This window comes from Synchiropus splendidus, chromosome 14 (assembly GCF_027744825.2).
Source record: "Synchiropus splendidus isolate RoL2022-P1 chromosome 14, RoL_Sspl_1.0, whole genome shotgun sequence".
Lineage (NCBI taxonomy): Eukaryota > Metazoa > Chordata > Actinopteri > Syngnathiformes > Callionymidae > Synchiropus > Synchiropus splendidus.
Genome location: NC_071347.1, coordinates 15,514,397 through 15,527,827, shown reverse-complemented (window position 1 = coordinate 15,527,827; position 13,431 = coordinate 15,514,397). Strand labels below are relative to the sequence as shown.

The 13,431-nt window shown below is 43.0% G+C and overlaps 1 protein-coding gene across 3 annotated transcripts; it reads right to left on the bottom strand.

Annotated features, from left to right (window-relative positions):
- Positions 1-2,410: 2,410 nt before the first annotated feature.
- Positions 2,411-12,638, bottom strand: LOC128771172 (pyrethroid hydrolase Ces2e-like). Of its 3 annotated transcripts, none has more exons than XM_053886364.1 (13): positions 12,334-12,638; positions 5,792-5,984; positions 5,577-5,718; positions 4,805-4,938; positions 4,579-4,732; positions 4,338-4,442; positions 4,164-4,262; positions 3,958-4,101; positions 3,755-3,832; positions 3,547-3,685; positions 3,322-3,471; positions 3,177-3,249; positions 2,411-3,108 (listed from the first exon to the last, which is right to left on the bottom strand). In XM_053886364.1, the coding sequence occupies exons 1-13, from the start codon at positions 12,407-12,409 to the stop codon at positions 2,922-2,924; spliced, it is 1,674 nt and encodes a 557-aa protein (XP_053742339.1). In that variant the 5' UTR covers positions 12,410-12,638; the 3' UTR covers positions 2,411-2,921. The 3 variants fall into 3 exon arrangements, with proteins under 3 accessions (XP_053742339.1, XP_053742340.1, XP_053742338.1); XM_053886365.1 differs by lacking the exon at positions 12,334-12,638 and adding an exon at positions 6,592-6,724; XM_053886363.1 differs by lacking the exons at positions 2,411-3,108; positions 3,177-3,249; positions 3,322-3,471; ... (7 more) ...; positions 5,577-5,718; positions 5,792-5,984 and adding exons at positions 7,328-7,558; positions 7,619-7,691; positions 7,783-7,932; ... (7 more) ...; positions 10,672-10,813; positions 10,888-11,080 and having other exon boundaries at positions 12,334-12,609.
- Positions 12,639-13,431: the final 793 nt, after the last annotated feature.

Genomic DNA, 13,431 nt, shown 5'->3' with positions numbered 1-13,431 from the left:
ACGCGGGCAACGTGCCAGTATGGTTTTGACCCCCTACAAAGAAAATTTAGAAGTCAAAGTTATTCTTTAGGTCTATTTTTCATTTTCCCTCCATTTTATGTATCTATTTTTTTCCCCCCAGAGCGATTAATTGTAAAAATATTTATGATTTATATTGACGATGTTTAAATTGCATGTAAATCAAATGCGAAAATACAAACATTGTAAGCAAGTCATGGCATAATAACACTTTTTTGACTTGTTTAATATTTTTCATTTCAATACTCTATTCCTGACAAATGTACCAGATCTGATTCAGTCACACAAAATGGTCGATCAAAATTGATATATAAAGGAAAGATTAGGCCAATCTATTTTTTAGAATAGGTGTTTGTTTCCACTATGCACTTTTACCTCAGAATATTTGTTTAACAAAAATTTGGAATTCAAGTGAGGATTGCATCACAGGACTGAATTTGCACACTGGAAAATAAGCTTTTGTCCTCAAGTGCACCCCATTTCCTTCATCTTGACTTGACTAGCGTACTCACACCAGCCACACCTTTGGCCGAGGCATGAAACCTTGACTCAGCGGTTGTGTAGATCCGTGTTTTTCGACCTTCCTGAGGCACACCATGAAGGGAACCTCAGCCCAGCATGATTGTGCTTAGTCAAAAGTCAAATGCCTCGGCTCACTTCATAACTGCGATTTTTCTTTTTCTCTTCACATTTTTCAGCGCATTTCTTTGGTTCTGCGAGTGTTGCCGTTGTCATGACTCTCTGTGGATTCTTTTGCCCAGACTTCCATAGTGGAGTGGATCTGTTTGACTCGAGTTTGGCTTGTTGAGCCTGAAAAAATACCTGAGAATGCCTTTTTTAGTGGAATTCTTGTCTTGTTGCAGGCATGTAGATGTTAAGATACAGACAGTCTTCTGACCCGTCTGGCAGTTCTAGTAGCAATCCAAAATCGTTTTCAATAAAATCCACACTGAACTCTCTGTCCTGGATACAGCTGGATACAGAGAGATAAATGTGACTTTTTAGAACCATGAGTTAAAGGCTATTGTTTCGCATCCTTCCACAGCCTGAGGTGCAGCCAGTCTCAGTGCAGGGCCCACGGGTGGTTTTGCAAAGGGGACACCCAGAAAGGCATGAACCTTATTCTCAGTTCCCTTCACTGTCAATAGTTCACCCCTCAGGTTTCCGAGCTTGGTGTGGACCCCAGGTGCTGTTGGGAAACAGGCCAAATTGGAATCACAATAACTTCAAAATGAGTTGGGACAGAGTTAAAATATTTAAAAATATACAACTTAAAGGCATGTGACAAACTCAAGGTCTAGGGCCAAATCTAGCCCGCCAAGTCATTTTTTGTGACCTGAAAATCTTACTATAAGTCAATTTGAATGAATGTCTATCCTCCCTTCATCATGAAGTAATGCACCAAACACACACCAATGTCAACTGCTACTGCACTTACAGCTTTCCGCCTACAGGTGTCGCTGTATTAGCAGAAAAAACTGTATGAAGTGACGATAATATTAACTATCTCAGCATGTTATCCACGACTGAGGAAAAGGTTTGATTCATGAAATGACCTTTTTATCCATGTTTCTGTTGAGTACATGTTGAGCTCGCTAGTATTTTCATTATACAACAAAAAATATGTGAAAAACAAAATAAATAAATAAATAAATAATCCACTGTGTCGCAGAACGAACGCTGGACCAAGCTCCCACAGACATGTGGTCACCACAACAACTTCACCGGTAATATGGAAGTTACTGCCAAAGACCAAGTATTGGAAAAAAAACAACAGGACAACAAACCATGGAGTGAGCGCTCCAGCCTCGGAGGTGTCGAGGAGCACCTCCCCTGTGACACTCTACCACGGTCCAGTGTGGAGACAGGAAAGGTTTTACACCTCAATATGAAGAAAAAAACAGTCAGTAAATGTAGCTAACGGGACACGTCTGCATACAGAGGCTGCGTTATACACAATAACAAAGCGCGTCATGGGTCAGCTGATTGGTCCGCGCACGTTTCAGGGGCGTTCGAGTTCTGGATTTTCGTCCGAAATCAGAAGCAAAAAAATCTCGAAATTTTTGTTCGGACTCCGATTTGTTCGAAAACCGCATTTTTACAGGTGTGATTTCGTAAACGTGATTCATTTGGAAAGATGTTTCAACATTTTTGAACCCGTGTGTATTTTGTCCAATTCAGAAATTCTCACTGGGCTGCAGAAGCCTTTGTGAAGGTCTCCTTCATTATAATGACTTATGATTCCGTTTCTGATCTTGATCTCCTCTACAGAATGTCAAATAGAGTTGGATCTCCTTCGCTGCCATCTTTATTTTGGTGTGCTCCAGATTGGGCATCACAACGACATCAGGGCGTCACACATAGTTACAAAATGGTGGCCAGCTATCAGAGTTGTACTTTTTTTAATGGATTTCAGGACACTTTAAATCAATACTGAATCATAACAAATAAGACCCGCAATTCTCATGTATGTGAAGTCCCGATTCTTTGGTTATGGTTGCAAGCTGTGGGCAACTTCAAAAAGATTGAAATAGAGAAGCATTTAATGGTGATCACACATAAGGTATATATACACTGAAGTGGAGAGAAACGCAAACGTCCAAACCTCCAACAAAGGCTGTGCAAACGATGATAACATGGCTTTATTATTGCCCTGTCTGTCATTGCACAACGTCCCATTTTTCCATTTCGTCCCAATCAATACTGAATCATAACAAATAAGACCCGCAATTCTCATGTGTCCAGATTCTTTGGTTAGGGTTGCAAGCTGTGGGCAACTTCAAAAAGTTTGAAATAGTGCAACCCGTGTAGTAGCTTGTATGAAACGTAAGTATCATAACCTTAACCGATTTTTCAAAAAAGCGAGTCCCAGCTCCAACAGATGGAATGGAGATGGAATGTGATCACAGCTCGGTGTGGTCTTGTTTTTCCTGATATAGTTGTTGGATCTTCTTTGGAAGAGTCTCAGTCTTGAAAATGAAGGCTTCCTTCTTGAGGTGATGATCAACCACCTGCTCCTCTCCAATTGCCAGGTATGGTTCGTCTTGGTCGTACTTTGGCCAGTGAACCAGACCCTTCCCATTTGGAGACCTGCAAGCAGATTTGCACAGTTATAGTTGATGCTATTGGGGTTCATACTTTGACCTTCAATCACTTACCCTGTGCGAGCAAAGTTGCCCCAGTAGCTCATCACGCTTCTGCTCACTTGCTCCTCGCTGACTAAACAAGGATCTAGAAACACAAATCTTATAACCATACCAACCAAGTACACAATATAGTATCAATATTTTACCGTGGGCTCACCTGGTAATTTGACATGAGCCTGTGTGAAACAGAAGCCAAACACTGAAAAGATTTCATCTCCATGGTCGCTTCCAACAAAGCTTGGCCTTTTTGACTTCAAAACTGATGGGATGTACCTGAACTCGTAGAGATATACAGGGGCTCCAGCGTCTGTCAGACAAGAGGAAGGAGTCACACACGTAGCATAGTAGTTGAATTATATTACTATCTAGGACCCAGTATTACCTCGGTGAGCATTGGCCGTGACAATAGCAGGAACATTGAAGCGAAAATCTCCAATATAGCGTGAAAACGCGTCTCTGTTTTTCACTCGGTCATCAGAGGTTCCAGCATATTCTTTCAACACCAGGTCTCTGACTTTGACCTCAGAAATGTATGAAATACATTTGATTTTCCCTGTTCAGACACACCTATCAGACAGTGCCCATCTTACATCAGGGAGAAACTTGGACATCATGTTCAGCACTTGCTCACGGTCCAGTCCCTCGGTCCAGTTTGGAGGTGCGAAGAACTGATGATAACAGAAAAGCTCTCATGTCTTGTGTGCTTCCAGAACATACAGCATACATAGAAATATAGTTTTATTGGTGTACTGATTCCTGTTTCTCTAGAGGAGTATTGCTGAGTCAGACTTACACTTGTCAGTAAATAGCCGCCCTCATCACTGTTCACTCCTGTGATGAACGGCACCTTCTGAAGTTCATGATTCTCAAACAGCTGTTTGACTGGCTTTGTCACCAAGTGTCCATCCTGGACTATTGGATAGCTCAATGTCCCAACCTTGAGTGGAAAAACAATGGTCGGATCATGAAAGTTTCTCCCTTCAAATTCAATGTTCTTACCTTGGCAAGGATGTTGATCATTTCCATATCCAGGTTCTTCATACAATACGCAATCTTCTCTGTGGATTCAACACTACATCCAGACATGTTGGCTACGATCTGGAAACATACACAGAGGCTTCATCTCAATATATAACAAAATGAAAAAATTGGTAAAGAGCATTGTCAACTCACCTGAGTCATTGCCAGAGGATTCTCCTGAACTATAGCATCCATAGCAGCAGTGCCGCTCTCAGCAATGGCTTTGTGGAACAGGCCCTCAGTCAATGGTGAGAGAAGCTGACCATTAAAACAAATACTTATTGTTTAGCCTGAGGGTTCCTTGCTGGGTATCAGTTATTTAGTATTCAAGTCAGAACATCTGAAGTACATTTAACTAGGACTTGAAGGCAAACCATGTCACAATGGACCTTACCAAAAGGGACACGCTCACTCCACCGGCAGACTCTCCAAATATGGTGACTGAGTTAGAGGCTCCTCCAAAGTTGTGAATGTGCTCCTGGACCCACTTCAGGGCCTGCACTTGGTCCAGCATGCCCCAGTTTCCTGCCATGTGCTCATCACCAGTGCTGGATCCAGTCATCGTTTTAATGGCAGGTCTTCACATTTTATCTATAAGCTTGAACTTACACATGACTTACCTTAGAAAGCCAAGGAGTCCCAGGCGGTACTGGATTGACACCACAACCACATTCTCATAGGCAGCCAGGGCAGATCCATCATACATTGAAGCATAGCCCATTACAAAACCTCCTCCATGGATCCAGAGCATGACCTGCCCAGACAAAATTCCAAAGTTGTTGAATATCAGATGCCCTATTATGCTTGTCTATGCTTTCACAGTGTTGCCAAGATGACAGGACTCCATGGATGAACATCATACTCCACTGCATAAATACCTCCTCTGCAGCACCAACTGAGTTCACACTGTGACTTCTTTACTGCGATATATATTTTCCTGAGCTATGAGGAGCTATATTTTATGGCTGACCTTCCCTATCCTGCAAACATTTCACCGTGCACTGAATAAAAACAATGCTCAGACGGGCCCCTTCTACGGACAAAGTATACTCGTACAAAGGGCACATGTGTCTAGTTAATGAGCAATGGCATCACTGCTGCCAAGTGCCAGGGACCGCTGCATAAATGCAGAGTGTTGCAGAGGCTTTGGTCCAGTCTCACTCTGCTTGTTCTTTAGCCAACTAGATGGATGGATTTCAGCGAGTGATTCAGCGGCAGTTTGAACAGTTTATCCACTGAACAACATGGATCACTCTAGTGCATCCATGGGATATATCTGATATTGAGTGGTGACTACTGGGCAGACAGTTGAATAAGTGCTTAATTCTTAGTTCTTTTAATATGGACGTCTAACTTTGGCATGCTATTTTAGTTGAAATAAAATTTTCTCACTGGGAGTTTGCTGTTGTGAGGTCTGGTTTCTGGTGTGTAGATGTTCAGGTACAAACAGTCTTCCGATGTTTTCGGGACTCCCATCTGAAGTCCAAAAACCTTTTCAACCAAAGTCACACTGATGTCTCTGTCTTGGACACACCTGAAACAAAGAAATTCACAGTTATGATCTGTTTTCTTTGCCATCGATTTAAGCAAAGATTATTGTTCCTCACATGGGTGGTTGTTTGGTGGCATCTCTTACTCCCTCCCATCCTTCTGGGTCCTGAGGTGGTGCCAGTCTCAGTGCAGGGCCCACGGGTGGTTTTGCAAAGGGGACACCCAGAAAGGAATGAACCTTATTCTCAGTTCCCTTCACGGTCAATAGTTCACCCCTCAGGCTTCCCAGCTTGGTGTGGACCACAGGTGCTGTTGGGACACTGGTTATGTTAGAATCACAGCAATTTAATAATGTGTTTGACACTTTATTGATGCGTCAATATAAATATAAACATACCTTGATACGCTGACCAGATAAAAGCTAAATCTCTAATGGACATGAGGACAATGCTGTCAGGCACTTCTTGACTTTACCCTCACTGTCAGTCTTTGTACGATGGGGATCTATTGTTTCCTCAAACAAGGTCATCAGAGGACAAACTGAGGACTCCATGATATTCAGTGCTATGATTGTGATCTTCAGGGCCATGTGCTGGAGCTGATCTAGTTGACCCAGAGTTAAATTAATGTACAACTATACTAAGTACTTGTGGTCCACACAAAGATGACTTGGCTGGTCTGTGGACCCTGAGTTTGACCTGTGGAGTAGCGCCGTGTTTGCTGTATAAGGTTTGCATGATTAAGGCTATATGTGGTTTACCTTTCGAAGGCGAAGCAAATAGCAGCTAAATGTTATAATGTGTTGATATATGCAGCAACAACTTCACCTCTGTGTCGATCATCTGAAAGTGAAAGTGAAACCCCAAGTGCACATCTTGAAAAAATGCTCCAGTCACATACGTCTCCTTCCACTCACCCTGAGGTTCTGCAGCACAGATGAGTTGAAGCGTTGAGAGGAGGAGCAAGATTTGCTTGGCGACTGGCTTCATGGTGCTGGCTTCTAAGTGCTTCACCTCTGAGTTAAACCAGGAAAATAATCACACTTCCTCTTCAGATGTTCAAGTGTGTCACATGACCTGCCTCTGAAGACTCAGAATCTTCCCGATTCAAACGATAATTTTGCATTTAATACCAGTGAATAACAGTATGTTCAGACAAATTATGCATAAAGGGAGAAATATGTCATAAAATGAAAGAATTAATGAAAGAAATATAAAGAGAGGAAGTGACTATGGGGCCGGATAATGGGGATGATATTACTACATTAAAGGAAGAAGAAAATAGGATGCAGAGGAAGTTACCAAAATAAAGGTGGAGTGAAGGAAATATGTGGAATTCAAAGTCACTTAGAACTGTGCACCAACACACAACACGAGCAGAGAGCTCCTTCCTTATGATTTCCAGGATGATGATAATTTCTGCCTGCATCTCATTCTCATCGTCTCCTTGCAGCCTGTAGCTGTGGAAACAAGGTGCTCTGTTGGTGATATTACCATGGCAACAGGTAACTTGTGTTGAGAAATGAAATGGTTGAGTCGCTGTCCGACATCGCCAACACCCCCGACTCCACTGTCCCATCGATTCTTACCAGCACAAGTTGGTGACAGATCAGTGAAAGATAATACAAAACCCAAATAAACAAATCGACCAGATTTAAGACCCAACTTTAATGAGGGGATTAAGATGGAAACTGACATCACAGCTCATTGTGGTCCTGTTTTTTCTGATATAGCTCCTGGATCTTCTTTGGAAGAGTCTCAGTCATGAAGGTAAAGTGCTCATTCTTGAGGTGATGATCAACCACCTGCTCCTCTGCAATTGCCAGGTATGTTTCTTCTTTGTCGTACTTTGGCCAGTGAACCAGACCCTTCCCATTTGGAGACCTGCATGCAGAGTTTTAGTTTCTGTTCTTCTCATGCTGTTTTCAACCTTGAATCACTTACCCGGTGCGAGCGAAGTTGGCCCAGTAGCTCATCACGGTTCTGGCTAGTTGTTCCTCTTCGACCAAACAAGGATCTGGAGACACATTATTTGGCACATTGACCAGTCCTACAACTGCACCAGTAAATGCACACTACAATATTAATATGTTTTTGAATGGGCTCACCGGATAATGTGACATGAGCCTGTGTGAAACACAGTCCAAACACGGATAAAATTTCATCTCCGTGGTCACTTCCAACAAAGCTTGGTCTTTTTGACTTCATTAGAGATGGGCTGTACCTGTACTCATAAAGATACACAGGGGCCCCGGCATCTGTCGGAAGGCAAGAGGGAGTCACACACACAGCAATACAGCAGCACACAGCATCATATATTTCCCAAGTCTGTGCTTTACCTCTGTGAGCATTGGCAGTGACAACAGCTGGGACATTGAAAAGAAAATCTGCGATGTGCTGAATGAGGCCGTCTCTGTTTCTCACACGGTCGTTGGGGGTGACACCATATTCCTCTAAAACCAGCTCTCGTACTTTCTCCTTAGAATGACAAAATAAAGCTTCCATTCACTCCGTTGGGTTACACCAATTTTTTTTTTAAAACATGAGACGGTACGCATCTTACGTCGGGAATAAACATTGACATGATGTTTGAAACTTGTTCCCGGTCCATTCCTTCAGTCCAGTTTGGAGGTGCGAAGAACTAATAACGACATAAGAATCCATGAACGTTCGAAGTTATCATGTCATGGGCTTCCAGAGCATGATTAGAGGTCTACCTCCAGCGATGGATTAATTCTGGCTTAAATGGAAACATTACCCTTTCAGACTTACACTTGTCAGTAAATAGCCGCCCTCATCATCGGTCACTCCTGTGATGAACGGCACCTTCTGAAGTTCATGATTCTCAAGCAGCTCTTTCACTGGCTTTGTCAACAAGTGTCCATCCTGGACAACTTTATACCTTAATGTCTGATCCTTGAGAAGAAAAGGGGTGGTTGCAAGAGGAAAATGAAAATCAGAGGTTTGAATTATTGGCTGCATATGACATTGTGTAGTAACAAGTTAAGTCATGCCTTGACAAGGGTGTCAACTGTTTCCAAATCCAGGTTCTTCATACATTCTGCGAACTTCTGTGTGGACTCAATACTACATCCAGACTTGTTTGCAATCATCTGAAAACAAGCACAGAGATTCATTTCAAAAACGACATCATAGTGCAGAAACAATAAGCTGACTCGGTAAAAGAGTATTGACCACCCACCTGAGTCATCGCCTGTGAACTCTCCTGGAGAAGGTCAGCTATGGCAGCAGTGCCACTCTCTGCAATAGCTTTGTGGATCAGGCCTTCAGTCAATGGTGAGAGAAGCTGCTCGAAAAGAGATATGCAAAAGGATCCTTATTTTGCCTTCCTCGCCACATATTAAAAACATTAGTTTTTCGCAACAGAATCTGAACTTAAAAGCAGCCAGGCTGGATCTCACAATGGACCTTACCAGAAGGGACACGCTCACTCCACCAGCAGACTCTCCAAATATGGTGACTGAGTTAGAGGCTCCTCCAAAGTTGTGAATGTGCTCCTGGACCCACTTCAGGGCCTGCACTTGGTCCAGCATGCCCCAGTTTCCTGCCATGTGCTCATCACCAGTGCTGGATTGTAGATAGGAAGATTAGAATGGTCACCGTTTCAGAGAAAATATTTTAAGTTTTAAAGAGATCCAAAACAAAAATAGAACATCATGGTCACCTGTCGAAGGAAGGGAAGTGGAAAAGGAAGACAAACGTAAGCCAATGAAATTGATCAGTGTTTGGTCAGGGCGACTGGATAGTGATGGTGATGTTAAAAGGAACATGGCAAAGTGAAAAGTACAAGTAGAGCAGCACAAGACAACAGACTACAGTCAGGATTACAGTTGGGGCAAGTATTTTTGCAGTAGTGGAAGAACTGAAAAGTTTGAGAGCATTAAGTTTGGTTTTATTCTAACAACTAGTACTGTACTTCTAATACTACTAACCCAATGTGGCTCTAACTTGACCACACTCCTTCAGATGACAGAATGATGGAGTGTTCCTTGTCGGACGCACCGCAAGACTGAGCGCTAACATGACGCCTCACAACACTTTATTGACAGACCATCAAACTTTACTTTCTTTGGTAAAAAGTTGGCTAAAAACTGGCGGCCCAAAATATGAAGAGAGGAAGAATTAATGTTATGAATCAAAGTCCCCAAACCAAAAGGCCCGTATATTGTTTTCTAATAATCTGTGGCAGGAATGTCAGGATGTCTACTTTCTCGAAGGAGTTAAACATTTGACAAAACAAAGCCTTAATGTAAAAAAACGCCTCGCGCGACTGCTGTCCATACTAGCTACAGAAATGTTTAGCTTGCTGCTCAATTAATTCTGGCTATTTTGCTATTAGCCATTAGCTTGCAAGCATGACTCAAACATGTTTTCTTCTTTAAAATATGCAGACTTCTTAGTGAAGTACCATTCTGAGCATTGGTATCGAGTTTGCAATTTCAGTACTGTGACAACCCGATTTCATGTGACTTACCTTAGAAAGCCAAGAAGTCCCAGGCGGTACTGGATTGCCACCACAACCACATTCTCATAGGCAGCCAGGGCAGAGCCATCGCTCATTGAAGCCGAGCCAATTGTGAAACCTCCTCCATGGATCCACACCATGACCTGCCCAGACAGAAGAGCAAAATAGTCAAAAACTGGATGCCAATAGTGTAATGGGTGAGGGCTATAGATGCAAATGCCAGACGTGCCAGAGCTAAAGCACCCGAGAAAGACCTTAATATTAGCTTGGTACTTTAGCAAAAGATTTGGAAATGGTGCCTCTGGATTACCTTCTCAGTGGCAGACAGGAGGAGGGTCATTAAATCTCTGTGCAATTCTGTATTAAAGCAACACAACTTGGCCACTTGATCAATCACATACATGCGTCACACTGGTCTAGTAACGTTTTGCCTCAACATTGGTGTCTTGAGATGAATTAATGAGTCAATGAATATCTCAAACTGTGTGTTACTGTAGAAAGATGTCCTTACTGGCAGTTTGGCATCGTGAGGTCTGGTAGCAGGTGTGTAGATGTTCAGGTACAGACAGTCTTCCGACACTCCTGGGAGTTCCAGGTCAAGTACAAAAGCCTTTACAATTAATTCCATAACGATGTCTCTGTCTTGGTTGCACCTAAAAAAGAAGTATTCACAAGTATGACCTAGTTTTATTCTTCATTAAACCAAATAAAAAGCATTGTTCCTCACATGGGTGGCTGTTTGGTGGCATCTCTTACTCCCTCCCATCCTTCTGGGTCCTGAGGTGCAGCCAGTCTCAGTGCAGGGCCCACAGGTGGTTTTGCAAAGGGGACACCCAGAAAGGCATGAACCTTATTCTCCGTTCCCTTCACTGACAACAGTTCGCCCCTCAGGCTTCCGAGCTTGGTGTGGATGACAGGTGCTGTTGGGAAACAGGTTGTCTTACTGTGTGTGTGTGTGTGTGTGTGTGTGTGTGTGTGTGTGTGTGTGTGTGTGTGTGTGTGTGTGTGTGTGGCCAGGAAACATACATATATCACATAAATATGTATAAATATGATGTGTTTATATATAAAGTATATATATATATATATATATATATATATATATATATATATATATATATATATATATATATATATATATATATATATATATACAGTGGTACCTCGGTTTTCGAACGTCCCGGATAAAAGCCGGAAAAAACATAAAGCGCGTGGACCGATCAGCTGACCCACGAGGCGCTTTGTTATTGTGTATAACGCAGCCTCTGTATGCAGACGTGTCCCGTTAGCTACATTTACTGACTGTTTTTTCTTCATATTGAGCTGTAAAACCTTTCCTGTCTCCGCACTGGACCGTGGTAGAGTGTCACAGGGGAGGTGCTCACTCTCCACACCTCCGAGACTGGAGCGCACACTCCAGGGTTTGATGTCCTGTTGTGGGCTGGAGCTGGGACAGGGATGAGGCGAGTCTGGGACAGAGCGTGACTTGGTTTATGACTTTGTCACAGCCAAACTGCACAGAAGCGCACATTCAGAGCTGGACACGCACCGGGCACCTCTTCGCTTCTGGAGAGACGTCACTCACTCGCCAACCCCTCCCACATGCAGCGGCCACACACATAGAGGAACAGCGCACCTGCAGCACACACTCTACATTCACTCCTACAAAAGACTATTTTAAGGCTGATGTGTGCCGCATCATAAAGTAGTCAGGCCAGGAAGTAGCCCTAGACTCGTTCTGAACATACAAATTAACCTTCCTCGGTGCGTAACTGTTTACCAGGAGAGATTTTCCATTTCTATTCAGATTTTTGTGCAATGCCAAATAAAAGCAAAAACCTGTACGTCTCAACCAATCACTGCATTCGTCGTCCAACCAGGAGGTAGAACGGGTTATTGGCAAATGGCCTGCTTGACATGTTAATGTTAATGTAAATGTTTCGCAACAAGGACATGGATAAAACGGTAGTCAAACCGGCTCTGCCACACCTTCACCTTTGTACTTTATTCCTGAAAGTTGAAGAACTAAAGCACTGATAAAACAAATGTTACCCAGAAATCTAACATGAAATGTTAATGAATGTAAATGAAATGTAAATACTCACTCTAAATCAGTGCCTGCCCTGTTGGAAGCATAAAGTCGAGTCAAGAAAAGAAACTGGCCTTTACTCACCCTGCAATTCTGCAGTCGTGCAGAGGAATAGAAGGGTGGAGATGAGGAGTAAGGATTGTTTACAGATAGTTTTCATCTTGGTCTTTGTGCTCCAGCACTCTGCAACAAGGGGGACTGCCAACCTTCCTCTCCAGAGGCCGTGTGCCACTTGATCTTCTTGTAACCCAACACTATATTGAAGAGAAGTACAAAGGTCTTCTCACCTCAAAGTGTGGAGTAATTAGGGCAGACTTCCCAAGATACAGTCTGCTTTCAGACTTGCGCAACATCCCGTTATGTAACTGACAAAAGACCATGTAATGTGAAGTCCAGCCCTACTCCACCACAGTACACTGGGGTAGACTGCTATTGAAAAGCAGTTTTCTCTTATATTCGTATCCTGGAACAGAGCCAGACATGTCTTGAAAAGAGAAGAAGCATTTGTGTGTGTGTGTTAAGTGAGAGGCTCTCGGCTGCTACCACTAACTCCTCCCTGTCCCATCCAGAGCCTGAGGTGCTGCCAGTCTCTGTGCTGGACACAAAGAGGGCACTCAGGAAGGCATGACCCATATTCTTCATTCCCTCTATGGTCAACAGTGGCGATGGGTAAATGAGGTTTCATGACATAGTACTGAAGGGTTGATGAGGTTTCATGAAACAGTGTCCTGATCTCGGGTGGCCACCAGATGGCACAGTCTGCTGTAAAATGTTTGCACTTGAGCAGCTAATTCAATGAAACGTGAGATAATTTCTAAACCAAGAGCGCCATCTAGTGGCCTCTGAAAATTAGGACACTGTTTCATCTACCCTGCCATACTGTTTCATGATTCCTAATCTACCCATCATGAGTCAACAGTCTACTCCACTGGTTCACCGTACGCTTAATAACATCCAGGCAAAATGTGAAAATCTGACATCAAATTACATGACCTCTCTCCTCTTCTTCTCTGACAGTGGCAGCCTACAGTACAGGACAAGGTGCCTCAAGTTGTGCAGCTCAAACAGGGACAAATCTGAACTCAGGTGTGTCAGGGTGTCCATACAGCAAATAAAAATGACAAAAGTGTTAAAAGAACAATATAAAAATATGTGATTCATGACTAAAACCTTTGACACATA

Bases quoted from the DNA above. Each gene is read 5' to 3' on its own strand.
- LOC128771172 (XM_053886364.1), bottom strand. From the start codon at position 12,409: ATGAAAACTATCTGTAAACAATCCTTACTCCTCATCTCCACCCTTCTA. The intron at 3,250-3,321 runs GTGAGCCCACGG...TTGTGTTTCTAG, and splicing joins GGCTCATGTCAAATTACCAG to ATCCTTGTTTAGTCAGCGAG. The intron at 3,109-3,176 runs GTAAGTGATTGA...ATCTGCTTGCAG, and splicing joins GGCAACTTTGCTCGCACAGG to GTCTCCAAATGGGAAGGGTC.